Here is a 22,067-nt window from a genome sequence, read left to right as displayed (position 1 = left end):
ACAATGTCCTTCCTTTTCCCAACCTTTCTTTAATAATTCTTTATATTTAGCATTCTCTGTTTTGTATTGTAGTTATTTGGGTCCATGTCTCATCTTTCTGAACAGACCTTGAGGGTAGGGACTGTGCTTAATCATTTTAGTATTTCCTGTGCACAGTTTTCTACTTCAAATGCATATTTAAAACATTCCTTAAATTGAGCAAGATGGGGATTTTTTTTTAATCTTATTTTCAAATAAAATTCTACTGAATAAAAAGGATCAAGGTGGCATTTACTTCCAAAAATTGTGTATGATTCTGTGGTTATATTTTGCCACACAGGATTTATTTTATGTAGTTTTTAGGAGCTTTTAAAATTGCTTTTTTTTGGGGGGGGAAGGTGTTCGTTTATTTTCTCAATATTACTTTATCAATTTCAGATAAAATTTTTGGGAGGGAAGAAGATAGGTATACTGAATGTGTTTTGGCTCTATAGAAAACTAATGATCCATAAAATGTAAATTTATTGTGCATTTACCTAACAGTACTGAATATGTAATAAAAAAGGCATAGTGAGCCAAAACATAGACTTTGTTAGAAAGAAAATTTGATATCAGTAAAGACTGTATTCACATTTTAACACTATTCTCATCAATTATTGCTGGTTCAAAAGAGATTAAGATTTTTTGGTAAAACTTAAAAATGCTGTATATTATATTTCTTTAATTTATTAGAAAGTTGTATTTTGCTTATGACCTAGGCCTGTACTTTTGAATGAAAGTTTTAAAATTGTTTGAATGAATGGACTAACCACTTAAGAACAATCAAATGAAAATTATGGTTGGAAGGGAGATAGTCACTTCCAAATCTTCTTTTTATAGATTTAAAAAAAAAATGATGCTTAATGACATTTAGTGCCTTGCCTATAATGGGTTGCTGAAAATGATGGATTACTTATAATATGTAAAGCACACTAGGAAGTTCTTTTATTAATACTATTTAATATAAAAAATTACAACATTCAGAAGTTTTTAAAACATGACAATGATGAAGAAAAATTTAGGTCATTCAATTAGTAAGGGGGTTCAGAACAGAGATTCTTACATGTGTGTGTATATACATACATAAATATATATGTATACATACATACAAGCACATAGATAACTATTTTAGTAAAAATGCTTTTTTTTATATCTACTTGTTTTATTTTGTGCATTTAACCTCACATATCTGCTGGTACATTCATAAATACTTTATTCACTAGTGAATAAAATACTTTATTCACTAATGTAATGTAATATGTATAATGTAATATATAATGTAATATAATGTAATAATGTATATATAATGTAATATAATATAATGTAATATATGTATGTAATATAATGTATATATATACACAATTGGTGAATATAGATAGATGAACATTGTTACTGGTTTTAGTCACTGTCAATTCCTTATGATTCCATTTAGGGTTTTCTTGGTAAAAGTACTGGAATGGTTTATAATTTTCTCCAGGTAATTTTACACATAAGAAAACTGAGGCAAATAGTTAAGTGCCTCACCCAGGATCACATAGCTTTTAAGTGTCTAAAGCCAGATTTGAACTCCGGAAAACTAGTCTTTCTGACCCCAGGACCAGAGCTCTATCCACAGTTAGTTCTTGCCTTATTGAAAATGAAAAAAATCTATGTGTAAGTAAGGTTTTCATACTTAGAACACAACTGTTTGAATGGGATTTTTTAGCATAAATCATAACCGGAATTAGAATAGGAAAAGTAAGAGAATGTTTTAACTTTGATTTTTACATCCCTAGTACCAAGCACAGTATCTATGTTATATTAATGCTTGATAAATGTTTACAATTTTTAAATGTCCTAGTTTTTAGAGAATTTTTTTTCACTTTCATAGCTTTTTATTTTTCCAAATACATGCAAAGATAGTTTTGAACATTCACTTTTGCAAAATCTTTTGTTCCAAATTTTTCTCCCTCCCTCTCTCCTACTCCCTCCCATAGACATCAAGCAATTCATTATAAGTTAAACATTTTCTAAACATATTTCCATATTCATTATGCTGCACAAGAAAAATCAGATTAAAAAGTAAAAGAAAATACACACAAAAGTAAAAAGCAATAACAAAAGTGAAAATACTATGCTTTGAACCACATTCAATCTCCATAGTTCTCTCTGGATACAGATGGCTCTTTCTATTGGAATTGCCTTGAATCACCTCACTGTTGAAAAGTCAAGTCTAATAATTGATCATCACATAATCTTGTGGTTGCTGTGTATAATGTTCTCTTGGTTCTGTTCACTTCATGAAGTGAACAGTTCATGCAAGTCTTCCCAGCCTAGAAATGGGTTTAATTTCTTCATCAGAAAATTATCTGTTCATTTGACCATTTTATCAATTGAAGAATGACTTGTATTATAAATTTGAGTTAATTATATATTTAAGAAATGAGGTCTTTATCAGAAACACTGGATGTAAAAAAAAATCCTCAGTTTTCTGCTTTCCTAATCTTAGCTGCATTGGTTTTGTTTGCACAAAAACTTTTTAATTTAATTTTCATTAAATTATCCATTTTGCATTTCATAATGTTTTCTAATTTTTCTTTGGTTATAAATTCCTTCCTTCTCCCACAGATCTAAGAGGTAAACTATTCCTTGCTCTCCTAATTTGCTTATAGTATCACCTAAATCTATTTCAACCTTGTCTTTATATGGAGTATTAGATAATGGTCAATGCCTAGTTTCTACTATACTATTTTCCAATGTTCCCCAGCAGTTTTTATCTAATAGTGAGTTCTTATCCCAGAAGATGGAATCTTTGGGTTTATCAAATAGTAGATTACTATAATCATTGACTGTTTTGTCCTGTGAAACTACCCTATTTCACTGATGCACTGCTCTATTTCTTAGCCAGTACCAAGTAGTTTTGATGATCGGCTGCTTTAAAATAGAGTTTTAGGTCTGGTATAGGTAGGCTACCTTCCTTTGCATTTTTTTTTTTTTTATTAATTCCCTTAAAATTGTTTTTCCAGATGAATTTTGTTATTATTATTATTAGAAAATTTTGATAGACTTTTAAACATACTATTACTATCAAAATCTGTAAGTGCAAGAAATAAAGCTCTAATAGATACCATTTTCTTTTTTGTTTGTTTTAATTAATTAATTTTGTTTGAAATGGAGCTTGAAAATTGAAAGTATTATTTTTCCTAATGCCAGCTAATAGAATCTTAATGAAGTTCATAGTTTGCCAAAGTTCCCTTGAAATATCCAACCTTAGCTACTTGTGATATAGTATCATTCCATTTTTACATAGTATTCTGTTGAGAGTGTTTAAATAGATCTTATATATACCACTTATAATTAACTAGCCCATGAATCTAGCAGACTATTTGAGTTACCATATTTGAGTATGGATACTGCATGTGATTGCAGAAGCTGGGTTTTTTGTTTTACCTTTTTGGCTCTCACTTTCTAAGGATGTATGCAAACAATCACTTTGAAAGTGTTGAAGCAAGTAGCAGGAACCACTGATGGTGTAAAAGCTTGAAGAAATAATAATAATTACTCACATTTATAGGTACCTAAAAGTTTTCAAGAAATCCAAGAGACAGATTTCATAACAGGGAGAGAAAATTTGTCAGATACAGGCCATTAGGGTTTAATTTCTGAGGATTAGTACTTTTCCAAAGAGACTGAAAACATCTGCTATTAAGCAGTTCCTTAAAAGTATTAAGGAACAAACAAATCATACTGATTATATTTTAGCCAGATAGTAATTTGACTTAATGATTCATTTCTGTTAATTGTATTTACTTTAAAAAGTTAGTGGATTTCAATGCTTTTTTGCCAGACAAAAAGGATTTAAAGCTGAAGTATTAAATGAATAATTAATTCTTTAGCTTTTGTAGCTCTGAGATACTTGGAAAAACAATCTTCAGAAACATACAGTGAAAAAAAATGGAAGGTAGCAAAATTTGTTTGGAGGTTTTATTGGTAAGGCGATTAGAGTTAAGTGACTTGCCCAGTGTCATACAACTGGTAAGTGTTGTGACTAAAGTTGGATTTGAACTCAGGTCCTCCTGATTTCAGGGCTGGTAATCTATCCACTGTATCATCTAGCAGCCCCTGAAAAAGAAGCAAAATCCAAGATAAATTATTTATTCTCCCTTGACCATTCCCATTCCCTGTCCTTCACTCAAAAAAGAAAAAGCTTTATGTTGGAGCTTTTGTCTACTCTGAGAAAATCAGACAAGTAAAAAAAAAAATGTCTATTTGAGGTAGTGCAGAGGTCTGAAATTTGCTACTAAGTTGGAGTGGGTAGTAAGTTTTTGTGCTGCTACTTGTTATAAATGAATATTAATCCCCAATAGAATTCTGGATCTTGGAAGAAAACATACTTAATCTATGTACCTTATCTGAATCACTTAGTGAGTCTAGTTGTAGTTTACATTGTGATTTATATGCCTTTGTGCATATTATATAAATGTTGACATGAAGAGAATAACTATTTTAAGATATTTAAGACAGTTTTATATTTGTTGGATAACACCTGTTTTTATGTATTGGGAGATTAATTTAGGTAATCCATTCATCAAGATGATTTATGAGAAAGGATTCTTTAGCTTTTGGTTCCAGACCCAAACTGAAAGTCACCACTTTTAAATGTGAATTGTTATAATGAAAAGGGCACTGGACTTGCAGTCAGAGAACTAGATTTCTGTCCCTGTTCTGCTACTTACTAATTGTGAGACCTTGGGTATCTCAGTCAAATAAATTGATAAAAATTAGTTAACTGAGTTATATTGTCTTCATTTTTATAAAATGAGGAAAATACCTCGCCTTCTTCCCAAGATTTATTCTAATAAGCAAATGGTATGAAAGAACTTTGTACTATCAATGGCAATCTATGAACACAAACCAAGCCAGTAAAATGCTTATATACTATGTATAATATATTATTCATTTTAAAATGAGATTAAATTTCAGCAGATGCAGATATCATCCGTAATCATGGCTCCTAATTGATTAGTGGTTGTTTTTCTTTGAAATCCATTCTGCATTTTTCTCTTAATTAAATAGAAGTCATTGTCATATTCCACATTATATTTAATTTGAACCAGAAATAACATTGACACCATAGAATATGACAATGACTTCTGTTTAATTATATGAAAAGAATTAATATTAAAGTAATTTTAATGTTTCTTACTATCACAACTGGGGCGGGGAGGCAGGAAAGAGAAAATCAATATATTAACCTAGGGATTAAAGACTTTGGAAGGACTATTATTTTAATTATGTGAAATTAAAGCAATAGATATTTGTTCATCTGTCACTAATTCACTATTACTCATAGTTCCATTTCCACTTGTAAACTGACACAGGATCATTATCTATTGGGAAACAGGGCTAGATTGCAAATAAATGTTATGGATCTGTGTATGTCCAAATTTTAAGTGACATTCTCTCCTGATCATCTTCTTGCTATCTGCTTCTTTACTGGATAATTATCAGTTTCTTCATTGATCAAAGCTTTTACTCTCTCTCTTCTCTGTAATTCTATTTTTTTTATTCTGAACTTAACACTAAATAAAATTAGCATTTTCAAATATATTATAGAACCAAAAAAGAATTGTAAATGAAACTGAATGTCAGTTGTATAGAGTTTGCTTTTATTTTTAACTACATGCAGTTGTCCTTTTTAAGGGGCACCAGACACCCATGAATGTGAAAAACCACAAATAACTCTAAGCCCTGCCCCAAAACCTTTATTTTTAGTAATTCTGAACATACTTATTTTCGCTCTTTCTCTTTCTCTCTCTCTCTCTCTCTCTCTCTCTCTCTCTCTCTCTCTCTCTCTCTCTCTCTCTCTCTTTCTCTCTCTCTCTCTCTCTCTCGTAAAACAGCACACTGTACCCATAAAAAGTTTCTAGTCGAGAGAGAGATTAGTATTTCCAACACTATGCAGAATCTTTGCAGCTGGTTTCCTTCCACAGAAAGTACTTTGGAGAAAATTGTGTGACTGAATCTGGATTCAGGGGTCCTCAAACTATGGCCTGCGGGCCAGATGCGGCAGCTGAGGACGATTATCCCCCTCACCCAGGGCTATGAAGCTTCTTTATTTAAAGGCCCACAAAACCAAGTTTTTGTTTTTACTATAGTCTGGCCCTCCAACAGTCTGAGGGACAGTGAACTGGTCCCCTATTTAAAAAGTTTGAGGACTCCTGCGCTGAGGTCAGAGTTAAAGAGAAAGCATTCCCAAAGAGACATCATATTTCAGAGAGTTCTTTAGCCCACTGAACTTTTAGCAAAATAAAAATGTTTATGATAAATTTATGTACACTTATGGGGGTAAAATTATAAAATGGATTAATAATATACAATGTTTATACACTTATAATTTTTTGTCATTTTCCAGTCATGACCAAGTCTTTGTGACTCCATTTGGGGTTTCGTTGGCAAAGATAAAAAATGGTTTACCATTTCCTTCTCCAGTTCATTTTTCTTTTTTTTTTTTTTAACAAAACTTTTTATTTTTCAAAACATATGCATAGATAATTCTGCAACATTAGCCCTTACAAAACCTTGTGTTCCAAGTTTCCCTCTCTTTTCCCATCCCCTCCCACAAATGCAAGTAGTCCAATATATGTTAAATATAGTAGAAATATGTTAAATCCAATATATGCATATGTATTTATACAATTATCTTGCTGTACAAGAAAAATCAAATCAAACCAGAAAAGAAAATGATGAAGAAAATAAAATGCAAGCAAACAACAATAAAAAGAGTGAGAATGCTATGCTGGTGAACCACAGTTCTCTCTCTGACTGTAAATGGCTCATTTGATCACAAGACCATTGGAACTAGAACACAAGATTCATTGGAACAATGAATCATCTCATTGTTGAAGAGAGCTGCGTACATCAGAATTGATCATCGTATAATATTGCTGTTGCCTTGTATAATGATTTGGTTCTGCTCATTTCACTTAGCATCAGTTCTGCAAGTCACTAATGCAAATCATCCTGCTTATCATTTCTTAGAGAACAACAGTATTCCATAGCATTCATATGCCATAACTTATTCAGCCATTCTCCATCCAGTTTATTTTTCAAATGAAGAACTGATGTAGTAAAAGGGTTAAATAGGGGCAGGTAGGTGCCACAGTGGATAGAGCAGCCCTGAAGTTAGGAAGACCTGAGTTCAAATTTGACTCACTCACTTAACACTTCCTACCCGTGTGACTCTGGGCAAGTCACTTAACCCCAACTGCCTCAGCAAAAAAAGAAAAAAAAAAAGGGGGAGGGAGGGGGATTAAGTGACTTGCCCAGGGTCACACAATTAGGAAGTATCTGAGACCAGAAATGAATATTTGAAGATGAATCTTTCTGATTTCAGACCTTAGCACTCTATCCATTGCACTACTAACTGTCCTTTTTATAACTTTTTTTTTTCTTTACATAAGTGCTTATCATCTGGGATTTTCCACAATACTCCACAAATCTCCAAAAACATTTAGCTATTAATAGCCAACATGTGAATAATCAAAATTACATGTGTGAAGCCTGAAAATATTGAAGGATGATTATAATAAATTCAATGTTATTTTCAAAGACGAACTACTTATCTCTTATTCTTTGGGGCCTTCTCCACAATTTTTTTTTCAGGGAAGGAGAAAAAGCTATTCCTTAGGCTCTTCTCCCTGCCTACTTCCTGCTACCATTGGTGGGAGATGGAGAAAGGCAATGGAGGAGACTTATTATATGCATAGCCATGCAAAGCAAATTCCTGCATTAACAGTATTGAAAATATGTTTATTTAGCATTTTGAGTCCATCATCTGCATAACCTCTGGCAAGAGGTCAGTTGTCAGTCATTTATTAAGTGCCTACTATGTGCCAGATACTAGACTGAACATAGAATTAAAAAAAAAAAGGCAGTCCCTGCTCTCAAGGAGCATACAATCAAACAGGGAAAGATAACACACAAAAGGAAGTTGAAAAATAAGTGAGATGGGCCTTGGAGGGATGATTGTAGCCTGGTGGCAAATAGAGATGTCTAAAATGCTCTCCTGTCCCATCTCCTTAAACAGAGAAATTTAAAGCTCCCTTCTCCAATCTGAGGGGCATAGAGTTTGATGAAACTTGAGTAGCAAGACTGATTCTATCTTGATTGATGAGATTTTCCAAGGATGAGTAATATGCATTATCATCACTCCTGTGGAATCATTGCTCATTAAATTGATTGCACATTAAATTAATCAGATCTTAAATCATTCAGTTGTTTGTCTTTATAATGATGTTTTTATTGCATGGAATATTCTAATTGTTCCTCTCACTTCACTCTGCATCAATTGATACAAATCTTCTCAAATGTTCTTTTCATTATTTCCTACTGTGGCATATTTCATTACATTCATATACCATATTTGTTCAGCTTTCTAAATTCACGGACACCCCCTTTTAGTTTCCATTTTTTTTTGCCTTTTACATCAAGAGCTACTATAAATATAGATCTTTTTTCTACTTTTGTTACTTTATAACAAACAAACTATGGAGGTTAATATTTAAAATTCCTCACAGTCTGGCTCTCTACTTTTCAGAATTTATAATACTTTCTCTGTAACCCTTTATATTTCAAACTCTATTTGCTATTTTACTCTAATTAACTTTAGATGCAGATGTGGCCTCTCTTGTCAATGCCCTCTTATTCTCTCTTTTTTTATTATTATTATAGCTTTTTATTTACAAGATATATGCATAGATAATTTTTCAGCATTGACAATTGCAAAACTTTTTGTTCCAACTTTTCCCCCCTTCCCCTAGATGGCAGGTTGACCAATACATGTTAAATATGTTAAAGTATAAGTTAAATACACTATATGTATACATGTCCAAACAGTTATTTTGCTTACAAAAAGAATCGGATTTTGAGATAGTGTACAATTAGCTTGTGAAGGAAATCAAAAATGCAGATGGACAAAAATAGAGGGATTGGGAATTTATGTAGTGCTTCATAGTCATCTCTCAGAGTTCTTTCATTGGGTGTAGCTGATTCAATTCATTACTGCTCTGTTGGAACTGATTTGGTTCATCTCATTGTTGAAGATGTCCACATCCATCAGAATTGATCATCATATAGTATTGTTGTTGAAATATATAATGATCTCCTGGTCTTGCTCATTTCACTCACATGAGTGAATTCACTTTATAGCTCCTTTCTTCTCTAACAAATTTCCCAACTATCATCACTATCTTCAAGCTCTCCCCATCGAGAGATCCCTTCCTTTATTTCTACAACATAATGTCCCATCCTTAGAAAACAAATACAAAAAATCCTCACTTGAGATTTTACCATCTCCACTAATTCTTGTCCTATATTTCTTCTCCTCTTCATGGATAACCTCCTTGATGTATTTGATAGTTTCTTTTTCCCCCCATTACATATAAAACAATTTTCGACATTTATTTTTAAAACTTTGAGTTCCAGATTCTCTTCCTTTCCCCCTTCCAATTTCCCTAGTCCCATTGATAAGGCACATATGAAGTTGATAAATTTGAAAGAGCTCGGAATTTCCAGAGTTCTCCTAAAGTCTTGTCAATCTGACTTCATAAATTATCATTCAACCATATCAAACAACCATCTTCCAAATTATTAGACATCTGGTAATTTAGTTCTCTTTAAATTTTCATGACTACTCTCACCTGGTTTTCCTTTCTTTGCTAATTTATGGGAGTCCATACTGGACTTCGTCTTTTCACTCTATAATTCTCACTTGGTGATATCTTCTGTTCCTATGGTAAATCAGTCAAAAAGCATTTGTTAAGCATTTACTATGTGCCAAGCACTGAGCTAGAAGACAAATATGAAGTAGAAAGAAAGCCCATGCCCTTAAGGAGCTTCTATTCTAATTGGGGAAGATAACATAAAAAGACACAAAGGGGGGTAGGGAGAGGACAAAGGTACTCAAGTAATGGGGATAGAAATTAGAAAGATACTTGCAGAGGAATAAGACATGACTTCTACGGGTGCTACTCTTAAATGGAAGTTCTGGGAGAAGTTGTTCAAAGGAAAAGACAAGGTCAGCTTGTGACTTCTAAGGCTAGAGTGAGACTTTAGGATGAAGAACTGGGACATGGTAAAGGAAATTCATGGGTTTAATTAGCATTTCTATGTAGATTATTCCTATGTGAACTCTATGTGAATCTTTCCAATCTTTTTGTACTTTACTTTCATCTATATATTCTCTGATCCAGTCATACTGACCTATTGCAATTCTCCACACTCCTATATTCTGTCTCTATGCTTTTGCATTGTCAGTCTTTCATGTTTGAAAGACTCTACCTCCTCACCTCCATCTGTTTCCCTGACTTCCTTCAAGATTCAGCTTAAATCCATATCCTAAAATCCCCAGGTGTTAATGTTTTTCCTTCTCAGATTATCTTTCATCTACTTCTCTCTCCCTCTCTCTGGCATATGGTAAGCACTTGACATATATTTCATGACAGGACTGACTTGCTATTTCTCAAATTTGTTGTGCTTACTCTTCATGTCCTTATATCATAATCTCTCTTGCTATATGTGGAAAGTATTCCCTCTTATTTTTTGCTTCTTAAAATCCTTCAATCATTTTCAAAGTTATCTCAAATTATTTTGTATTTACTTATACAAGCACATTTATATTCCCAATGCCAAATAAACTCCTTGAAGGGCTTTTTGGTTGGAGATTTTCAATATCTACTGCAGTGTTTTTGTATTATGTAAATAAGTTCTTAAAATGCTTATTCAGTGTAATTCAATTGAGATTCCAAATTTCTTTTTCAGAGAGCGTATGGAACTTTTGGAAGAAGCCAAGAAGATGGAAATGGCCAAGTTTCGCTACATTTTGCCTGTTTATGGCATTTGCAGAGAACCTGTTGGATTGGTCATGGAATACATGGAAACTGGATCACTAGAGAAATTACTAGCCTCGGAACCTTTACCATGGGAACTCCGTTTTCGGATCATCCATGAGACAGCAGTAGGCATGAATTTCCTACATTGCATGTCTCCACCACTCCTTCACTTGGATCTCAAACCTGCAAACATATTATTAGATGCACATTACCATGTCAAGGTTTGGTCTATTACTACGTTTAATTTGGCAACTCTATTGTTAGCTTGGATAAAGCTGTTCTGTTTTAAGTGCTATAAGAAGCATAGTTTAATAAACTTCTATTGGGTTGTACTGAAGAAAAAGATATAAATTTTTGGAAAAAACTAAAACCTTTCTATTCTAAGCAGGTTGTGAATAGTGAGCTGGAAAACCTGAATTCAAATTAGGCTCAGATACTTAATAGATCTATGACCTTGGACAAGTCATTTAAGCCCAATTTGCTGCAGTTTCCTCAAGTGTAAAATGGAGATAATAGCCCCTTCTTCTGAGGGTTGTTGTCAAGATCAAATGAGATATAATTATAAAGCACTTAGCACATACGTAGCACATAAGCAATGTATACATGTTAGTTTATTATTGTTGTTGTGGGTTTCAATTATGGAATTTGAGTTATTGGGGAGAATCTCTAGGTTTAATAGGGATACCCCAATTGAGGTAGCAAGAGCAAGGCTGAAGGATGTGGTTTGGGAAAGGACGTTACTCCACACCTAATATTAAACCTTGCATATCTTGCACGAGTATTGCCTCAAAGTACTGTTGGCTTGATAGTTTGAGGTCAGTGTTTTCAGGTTTGCAAATTTGCCTCTACACTCCCAATCATCATTGCTTTCATTTCTTTAAAAAAAAAAAAAAAAAAAAAAAAGGGAGAGGGGCAGCTAGGTGGCGCAGTGGATAGAGCACCAGCCCTGAAGTCAGGAGGACCTAAATTCAAATTTGGCCTCAAACACTTAATACTTCCTAGCTGTGTGACCCTGGGCAAGTCATTTAACGCCAATTGCCTCAACAACAAAAAAAAAAGATTAAAAAACTCTTTAGTAGACTCTCCCATTCCCTCAAAGTATCATCCTTGATTTCATTTCCCTTTATTATTCAAATTTTTTTTAAAAAGCTGGTTACTCTCCTTTTATTCTACACTCACTCAACTCATTGACCCATTGCAAATGGTTTTGATCTCAGTTATCAATAATCTATTGAACTGATGTGGGCTTTTTTCAGACCTTAACTTTCTTGACTATTCTGTAACATTTGACTCTTCAGTGTTTTGTACTGAATGCTTTCTCCTCTCTGAATCTTTTGATCTTTCTCTTTGTTCTCCTGTCTATTTAATGTCAATCTTCTTTGCTGATTCCATCTTCTATATCAAGGCTTGTTAAACTTTTTCCACTTATGACCCCTTTTTGCCAGAGAAATTTTTATGTAAACTTGAATATATAGATATATAAATCAAACATTTACTGATTTAAAAAAAATCATAATTTTGTGACCCTCACTTTCAATTTTGTGATCACATATAGTTTAAGAAGCTTTGTTCTATATATGCTGTCATATTCCCACTGTGGATAGATAGAAACCTAAATTTGGGTATTTCCCAAAACTCTTTCTTGGTTTTTCTTCTTTTCTCTTCTTACATTTTTTCTCAATAACTTCATCAGCATCATGAATTTTACAGAACTGTAGAATTTTGAGTCAGAAAGGACCTCAGCAGATAACTAATCCAACCCAAATAGAATCCAACTCAGTAGAAAAATATCTAATAATTTAGCCATCCAAAAAGAAGCACTTTTAGATACCTCTATTTGCTAGGAAGTTTTTCTTGCTTTCAAGCTAATATTGCAACTTTTCCCCCTTTGTTCTTGGTTTTGCCCTCAGGGGCCAAAAAGATAAGGGATATTCTCTTCTCCATATACCAGTTTTTTAAATACTTGAATACAACCTTTTTGTCTCTTCTGAGTAATCTTTTCTAAGTTAAATGTTTTCAGTTCCTTCAATCTATCCTCATATTTCATAAGTTCAAGGCCTTTCACTATCCTGATTTCATTCTTATGGATTCTGTCCAGCTTATCAATAACCTTGTACTTTGACACTAAGAACTAAACACAGTATTCCAGTTAATTTTTGAGCAGGGCAGAGTACAATAAGATTATAACCACCCTATTTCTAGAAGTCATGTTTCTCTTAATCCAGTCCAGGATTACATTAGCTTTTTTGGCTGCCACTTCATCCTGTTGATTCACTGGGCTTGCATACTACTATTTACAACTAAGAGTACAATTTCTGGTACAGAGTAGGACCTCACTAAAGCACTGTTGATTGACTATGCATCCAACCTCAAAATCTGGGAAGAATCCATTCTATTTTGTGTTAATTCCCTAGACTGATCCCTCCTTGTTTACTGGGGACCTTTCCTGTCTGCAAAGAACAGAGATGCCATTCCTTTCCATTCCTACTTATCTTCTGGCCTGGCCTACCTGTAGAGATAAGGGAGGAACATTATTCTCAGATTCCTCTCCTGGTCATCTTCCCTCAAGTTGCCTAACAGTCTGAAAGGATACTATCTTACACATCATTTTCCTCTCAAACTCATTCTGCAACAATTAACAAACTTCTATTTAGGTGTAGCCTCTCCTTCAGTGAATCTGAATCTACAGTGGCCATTATACAAAATCTCCTTCACTATTCTCCCTTGTTACCCTCAACCCAATTTCTCCAGTGTATGATTTTAAAACTGCCTGCCTTTTCTACTATGCTCTCTAGATGTGTTCCATGGGTAACAAATTTAATCTTAAATCTTTGCCTTTCCCACTTTTTTCATCTTATGACTTTCACTGATGCTTGACTTCTTCCTGCCACTTTCTATTGTTGATTTTACATCTCTACATTCTCCCTGACTCCCTGGTCAAGATGGGTTGAAATACTCTTTATTTTCTAGTGCCATTTCCAGAGTTTTTCTCTACTACCATCATTAAGTAACCTCTCCTCCTTGAGATTCATTCAGATAATATCAACAACTATTCAAAATTTTGATAATTGTGGTCTATCTCCCTCCAACATACTCTGTTTCCTTCCTCAATGAGTGCTTCATTCATAATCTTTTTCTCCTCTTCAATTTCTCTCCTAGTATTAGGGGATAAATAGATAGTTAGACTGATAGATTACTCCCTCAAACATCCTAACATCTGAATTCCTCAAATTACTCATTCCCATTACATATTTCTCTACTGCACCATAGCTACATAATGAATTGGTCATACTTTTAATCATGCCATCACCCACATATACTCCATTTCTATGTTTATGAACTCTGAATTACCCTTATATTGGCATTCCACTTCTCCCTCTATCTTACAAAACCTCAAAACCTATTCTTTGCCCTCACTTCAGTCTCTGATCCTTTCATCCTAACTTCTTTCCAAGGACAACAACTTTTTACTGGCTATACTCTCCTCTCTTATTTTGACGCAAGAGTGAACTTGCTCAATTTTGCTTTGTTCTCTTCTCTTGATTCCCTCTTTCCATTATAGTTTCTCCGATCTCTTCCTGTTTTTCCTTTTACATCTCATCTCCTTCAACACAGTGGTTTGTACAAATCTTTCTAAGTTTTCCCTTCTTTCATCCTCAATTGAGAACCCCCAAGATCTTCCTGTTCTCATCTCATATCTCCCAGATACTTTCTCCAATGTCTTTTCCTTTACTCCTGAATCTCATGAAGAAGTTGTCCTTCCCCTTGCCAAAGTAAACCCTTCTGTTTGCAGATATAGTCACATTCCATCTCTTCATCAGTAGATTATTTCTCTATTACCCTATCTTTCTCATTTCACTTTCTCCTTGTTTACTACTAATTATTTTCTTATTATTTACAAACTTGCCCCAAATCTTTCCCGTCCTCAAAAAACTTCATTTGTTATCATCCATCTTATGTTTCTTCTCCTTTTTTGTGGCTGGACATTTTGAGAAGGGCATCTGTAATTGATACCTATTCTTTCTTTCCTCTCATTCTCTTCTTAATTTTTAGTTTGGCTTCTAATTTCATCATTCAACCAAAACTGTTCTGTTCAAGTTACCAATGATCTCTTAATTGCTAGATAGACCTTTTCTTAGTCCTCACACTTTTTGACTTCTTTTGGCTTTTGGAAGTATCATTCTTCTCTCCTTGATACTCTATTTTAAGTTTTCATGACACTCCTGCTTTTCTTCTTTTTACCTGTCTGACCACTTCTCAGTTTCTTTTGTTGGATCTTCATCCAGGTCAGGTTCCATACAAATGAATATCCCACAGGGCTTTGTCATAGGCCCTCTTTCTTTCTTTATGCTACTTCACTTGATGATCTAATTCATCAACTATCCTCAAAACAATGTCTTTATGCTGATGATTCTCAAATCTACTTATTCAACTTCTATCCTCTCTGCTGACTTCCAGTTTTATCTCCAACTGGATGTCATATAGACATTTTAAAACTCAGATGTTCAAACCAGAAGTGATTAGTTTTTCTCCCAAAGTTTTCCTCTTCCCAATTTTCCTATACTGAGGAATAACTAACTAAACCTCTTAACCTTAATATCATCCTCTACTCTTTACTTTCTTTTACTCCCTCCACCTCACCCCATCCCACCCACCCCAATGTGTTGCCAAGGCCTGTCAATTTTACCTTCATGACATCTAATGAAGATTCTCAGCACCTAATAACCTGGACTATTGCAATAGCTTACTGATTTGTCTTCCTGCCACAAATCTTTGCTCACTCCAGCCCATCCTTCACTCAGCTGCCAAAGTGATCTTTTTAAAGTGCCAATTTGACCATGTCACCCTACATAAACTTGCAGTGACTCTCTATCACTTTCAGGATCAAATATAAAATCTTTGGTTTGGTGTCCAAAGACCTTCCCCACTGCATCTTCCCAATCTCCTTACACCTTTCTCCTTATGCTCAGATTGAGTGACAATGACTTTCTTGCTTTTCCTCCCAAAGCAAGATACTTCATCTCCTCATTCTAGGTCTTTTTCCTAGTGCTCTCCTATACCCAGACTTCTTATCCTTTTCATTTCCATCTCCTGTCTTTTGGCTTCCTTTAAATATCAATTAAAATCCCATGTTATAGGTAATCTTTTTTCATCTAACTCCTTAATTCTAAAGCCATCCCTCTGTTGATTATCTCCAATTTATTCTGTATGTAGCTTGAACCCAGTTGTTTATGTGGTTCCCATATTAGACTGTGTGTAACTTGACCACCTTTCTTTGTCTACCCAGGTATTAACACTGGCACATAGTATATGCTTAATAAATTTGTATTGACTGACTAACTTATCATGTAATACTCTATTTCTCTTTTCAATTTTGTTTTTATGAGAAAGTTACTCCCATTTGATTAATTAAATTGCTTCCTCCAAGTGTTACTGATAGTAAAAAATTGTATGTAATTCTTTGTGGTAAGATGATAGATGATAATATTGGATAATTTGGGATCAGGAAGACTTGGATTCAAGTTGTGCTTCTGAGGCCTACTGACTCTATGTCTTTGGGCAAGTCATTTAATCTTTCAGTGATCTAGAGAACAATAAATTTTGTAGAGGAGTTTGAGTCTGCATTGGTTGAGTAAGCTTCCTTGAGTTACTATACCAAATTCTACAAATATTAATAGGCTTGCTTTAAGTGTTATATTTTGTCTTTTTTGACATAATTGCCTGAATGCAACTTTTTCCATTCCTCATGAATGAATGACCAAAATAATACTTATTCAAAGTTCTGGCTATTTTGTGGTGATTTTAATTATTAGGTGAAGATTCCTACAAGAATTGGAAAATGAGGTAATTTACCTTAAATAAATAGAATAAATACTTCATAGAAGTCATCTTTATAAAACATTTGAAAGGAAACAATGAGGGATTGGTTTTTCCTCAGGGTTGGTAAAGTTTCACTATGTACAACCCTCACTTTTGCCTTTTCTGAAGGCGATATTCATATTTTAAACTTCAAGTCAGAATAGACAGCTTTTCATTTGACAATACAACACTCATTCCTATTAAAAAAAAAAAAAAAAAAACATTAGAGACTATAGGAATAAATAAGGTTTTCCTTAAAATGAAAAGTAGTATCTATCTAAAACCATCAGCAAGCATCACATATAATGGGGATAAACTAGAAGCATTCCCAATAAGCTGGGAAAGTAGTGAAAGAAGGTTGCCCACTACCACCATTACTATTCAATATTGCTTTAGAAATGTTAGCTTTAGAAATTAAAAAAAAAAGGGGGGGGGGAATAGGAGGAATTAGAGTAGGTAATGAGGAAACAAAATTATCACTCTTTGCAGATGTATAATAGTATATTTAGATAATCAACTAAAAACTACTAGAAACAGTTAACAACTTTAGCAAAGTTACAAGTATAAAGTAAGCCCACATAAATCACTGGCATTTCTTTGCTACCAACAGCAGCAAGAAATAGAAAGGAAAATTCCATTCAAAATAACCATAGATAATATAAAATATTTGGGAGTCTATCTGCTAAGACAAAGTCAGGAACTATATGAACACAATTACAAAACATTTTTTACACAAATAAAGTTAGATCTAAACAACTGGAAGAATATCAAGTGCTCATGGGTAGGTCGAGTTAATATAATAAATAGTAGGTAACTTTTGTATGCCTCCCTGATTGGCTAGGTGCAGGAGGATTTCATAGCAAGCCTTAAGCAACAAAATGCAATCACAAGATTATTCTCCTTTTATTTTTTGTAAATAACTAACATAGTGGTATAAGGCAGAGGTATGACACCTGGCCAGTACAAAGTTAAAATATAATTGGAAAATGGTTGAATAAATGAAAATACAGCAAAACACAAATAACATTACTTTTTTTTTTTAATTTAATAGCCTTTTATTTACAGGATATATGCATGGGTAACAAATAACATTACTTTTAAAAACTAAGTTAATATACTATTAATGGGGATTTTTATGAATTAGTAGCTTTGCTTCAATCCAGTTTTAAGGATGTGTAGTGTGGGAGTTTTCAGCTTTTTTCTTTAGTTCATAGTTGAGGGAAAATAATTTGTAAATCTTAAGGCATTGCTACTGTGAGCTCTTATTTCTCCATGTAATTAATTTTGATTCTTTTCAAATAAAATTAAATTGTAATTGTGAATGCAATGCCTTATAATGCCTTGAACATACTTTTAGTTTTTATAACTGTATGTTAATTTCCTTGTGCTTATCTGTAAAATGAGCTGGAGAAGATAGTAGCAAACTATTCTGGTGTATTTGACAAGAAAACTCCAAATGGAATCAGAAAAAAATCAGACATGACTAATTGACTAAATAACAAATCAAAACAGATGTTTTCTATTGTTGAAAAACATTTGTGAAGGTCCACTTGTTCCCTATTGGTATCTTCTTTCTTAAAAGATGTTATCACTTCTTGTCTAAATTACTCTCAGAAAAAAATTTGTAAATATACAGGTGAAGGTACATCAGTCAATGAGCATTAATGTTTTCTCAGTCATTTTTTTTTAAATTGGAATTTATAAGTTATCAGATTTTTTCTCCACAGTTTTTGTATCTACTCTTTTAATGGCCTCACAAGTTTATCATATCCAGCATGGATCTCTTCTACTTATACTTGATCCAGTTTGATTTCTCTTCCCATCATTGTTCATTTTAATGCCATTTCTACTTATTATATAAGTACTTTAATGATAGCAAGGTTAGGGTTTGTCATGGTTCCATTGTCCTTGTTGGAGGAAACAGATTGTCTTTAAAATATTTTTATAAATCTTTTCCATTTTTTTTTCTTTCATTCTTCTATTTTCTTTCCATTTTTATTCTTGAATTCCTTTGAAATATTGTGATTAATTGAATATATTGCAATGCTTTCTTTTGACTAGTTTATCCTTCCCTATTTTTCTCTGCTTTATGAGATGCCCTCATAAAATCCAAGATTGTCCATTGAATGAGGATAAAACCTTATTCAAAAAGTTTTACAGATGAATTTTTCTTTTAACTTTGACAAATATTTCTCTCCATTTGGCAAATAAATCACATATGTTGACTGAAGTGTTTTCTAGTGCCTTTGGTTTCTTTTTAGCTGACTCATTTAACATCTGGATGAAATTATTCTAGTTAGTATTGATAGCTTTTCTCTTGTCAATGTCCAGTTTTTATATTCAATTACTTTTTAAATTATTCAATGTTAATTCTTTTTAATTGTTTTCTCATTTCCTTATTGTCAGTTCTAATTTTATCTCTGAGTCAATGGTCTGACTTTACGAAGTTATCTCAGTAATAATTCCCGCAGACATAAGTCTGTCCCTGTTTATTGAAATTTATTTTTCATTCTTTTTATTGTTCAGTATTTCACATGTCCAGTAGTGTTTTGTTTTGGGTTTTTTGTGGAGAAAGTGTTCATGATATAATCTCCCGTGTAATGTCTAAGTTTTTGGCCTCTATTGTTTTTCTTTACTCATATTTTTGTATATATTTCTTCCCATTTTCATCTTTACCTACCTTTGCATTGAATTTGCTGAGAATATATGTTGATTTAATTTAATTTTGGAAGGCTTTATAAGATTTTTCATAGAACTTTGCTACCATTTCATTCTAAAGCAACTGATGCTGATGCATAAGCCACAATTATCTTCATGATCTTTTTATAAGTACTTATATTCATCTTTCAATACATGATGACTAAATGCCCAATACATTTTTTTGGGTAGATTTGGGGCATACAATAAAATCTATTCCACAGAATATCCACAAACTATTCTTACATATGTCTACACCTTTCTTCTGATTTCATTCATATCAATAATATCAAGATTAATAAGACTTAGTTTTTCCAGCTGTGTTTTCATTGTCATCTTTACATGAAAGCCAAACACTGAATGCCAACAATCAAATTAAAAATTCTTGCTAGTCTCAAGTCTGACTCTTAGCAATTTCCCCCCCTTTCCACATTGCTCTGCCACTTCCCTGCAAAGGCAAAAGACAGGACTTAGAGCCATTAATTTAAAAACTTTTCTCTTTCATTGCTCATCATGGCAAAATAATTTTACCTTTATATAGCCAACCTATTGGTGATGTGTCTCTAGTTGATTACCTAGGCTGCTCTTGGGAAAAAAAAAACAGTAAAAGGATTATTTCAGTAGAATCACTCTTGGAAACCTTTCCAACATTGAAGTGTCAGCTGGACCATAATGTTGGTATGAATAGTCTTTGATGCATGGCCAAGATTACCTTCACACCATGATAAGGCATCAGGAATAGGACTTTTGCAAAGACATTTGAAACATTTGTGTTTAAAAGTTCAAAGAAGTTCTACTAAGTCTTGGAAGATATATAAAACTGAACTTATTGAAGGTAAGTCTTGTAGGACAGGGTTTCTTCAACTTTTTCCACTCCTTATTCTCCCTTATTCTCCCAAGAAATTTTTATGCAACCCCAGATATATAGGTATATAAAATAGATATATAAATCAAATATTTACTGATCATAAATCATGACTTTGCACAGTTTAAGAAGCTTTAATCTAGGAGATTAGGCCTGTGTATCAATACCTAAAATTAATCAGGCTGTTTGTGATAAAAGAAAGGTGCAATCAAAGCAATCTAAGACAGGGGAGGAGAGAGAGAAGGATAGAGGGAGAGAAAGAGAAAAAGAAAGGGAGAAATGAAGGGAGGGAAAGAGGGAGAGAGGGAGGGAAAGGAGGAAGAGAAGGGGAGGGAAAGGGAGTACTTGTGAAGGAGATGATCATATTAATTTGGATCATTAGGGGAAGAGAGAAACACCTATTCAGAATCTTCCTTTCTGTTCTGACTTTCTGAGAGAACCTTGATTTGTCCCCAGAGGGTAAGATAGCATTTGAACTGGCTAGATATATTCAATAATAAAGAAAGCCAAAGGAAATTTTTAGATATATGAATGTTTTATATGCTGTTTATATTTAGTCACTGCTGAATGGGTAATATTTTGTTTTGAATAAGCTAAAATATTTCTATTTTGAAACGTGTTTTTAATTAGATAGATGGAAGAATAAAACTGTTATTTGCTGCTCTAATCATTTTTGCCTTCTAGCTATTTTGAAGCATTACAGGGCTAATTTGGAAGCTTTAACTCTGGAAAGACCAGCTCTCCAGGTTAAGAAAGTAATGTTTTGTCAGCAAGAGTTGAACAATTAACTCTGGAATTGAATTATTGGCTAGTTTGTAGATCTTGTCAAACTGGCTTTTACCAGATGTGCACAAACCAATAATAAATATCCAAAACTGTATGCTTGTCTGTCTTACTGACATTTCCCAAATTTTATGTTAAAAGAATTCTTCTATTAATGGACCAGTTAGTTATAGCTTTTTTTGTAATTTAGTTGATGGTGTCCATGGCCAATTAACAATAGCCCCACTGTAAGAGCAAGTCTAAGGGCTGGATTAAAAAGTAATCATATAACCAAGTTCCATTTCCTACTATTCAATAAGTGTGTTTGAGGTGGAGCCTATCCATTAATTAAAAAGCTTATTAAAAAAAAAAAAACTACAGACGATCCCTAAACCCTTGAGGCAGAATATAAAGGATATAGTTTTCATCTGTATCCTCACTCCCTTTGGTGTTAATAAGTTGTAAGAATCTCATACACTGGTGTTTCTGGTTGACTTCAAAGGATCTAATTTAAATTTTAAAAATCTGGGAAACCTTATTCTATGGCTTATTTTTAAGAATTAGTAGTGCCAGCTTCAGAGACTGGATATTTTCCAAACTTTCAAACCATGCATTCTTTTGAGTAAAGAAGTCAGCAGAAAGTGGAGCTCATATATAGTAATACGTATAGTACTAATGTTTTATCTTTTATAAAGTGCTTTTGTCATGTTTACACTCTGAGATAAGTAGGAAGTGATTGACAACTTACAGATGAGGGAACTGAGGCTCACTGAGGTAAAGTGTGTTGCCCCAGGTATGGAAATAATGCTGGTGTGTCTGTCCATCAACACATGTTTATTAAATGCCTATTAGTGCCAAGCATTGTGCTAAGAGCTAGGGAAGGCTCTTTGAAATCAAGGATGGTTTTGCCTTCAACTCCTTTTTATTTATTTATTTTTTTGTATCTTCAGTACTTAGTCTAGTCTAGCACCTAGTAGGTGCTTAATAAATACTTT

At 33.3% G+C, this 22,067-nt stretch overlaps 1 protein-coding gene across 1 annotated transcript in view; it reads left to right on the top strand.

The window, feature by feature from the left end:
• RIPK4 (receptor interacting serine/threonine kinase 4) overlaps positions 1–22,067 on the top strand; it is a 68,115-nt gene that overhangs the window by 9,104 nt on the left and 36,944 nt on the right. Inside the window, exon 2 of the mRNA XM_003766370.4 lies at positions 10,819–11,110. Within this exon, the coding sequence (XP_003766418.1) occupies positions 10,819–11,110 (292 nt within the window). The remainder of the gene's footprint in view (positions 1–10,818; positions 11,111–22,067) is intronic.

Source organism: Sarcophilus harrisii, chromosome 3 (assembly GCF_902635505.1).
Source record: "Sarcophilus harrisii chromosome 3, mSarHar1.11, whole genome shotgun sequence".
In the NCBI taxonomy this organism is placed as follows: domain Eukaryota; kingdom Metazoa; phylum Chordata; class Mammalia; order Dasyuromorphia; family Dasyuridae; genus Sarcophilus; species Sarcophilus harrisii.
This window is presented reverse-complemented; position numbering and strand designations above follow the sequence as displayed.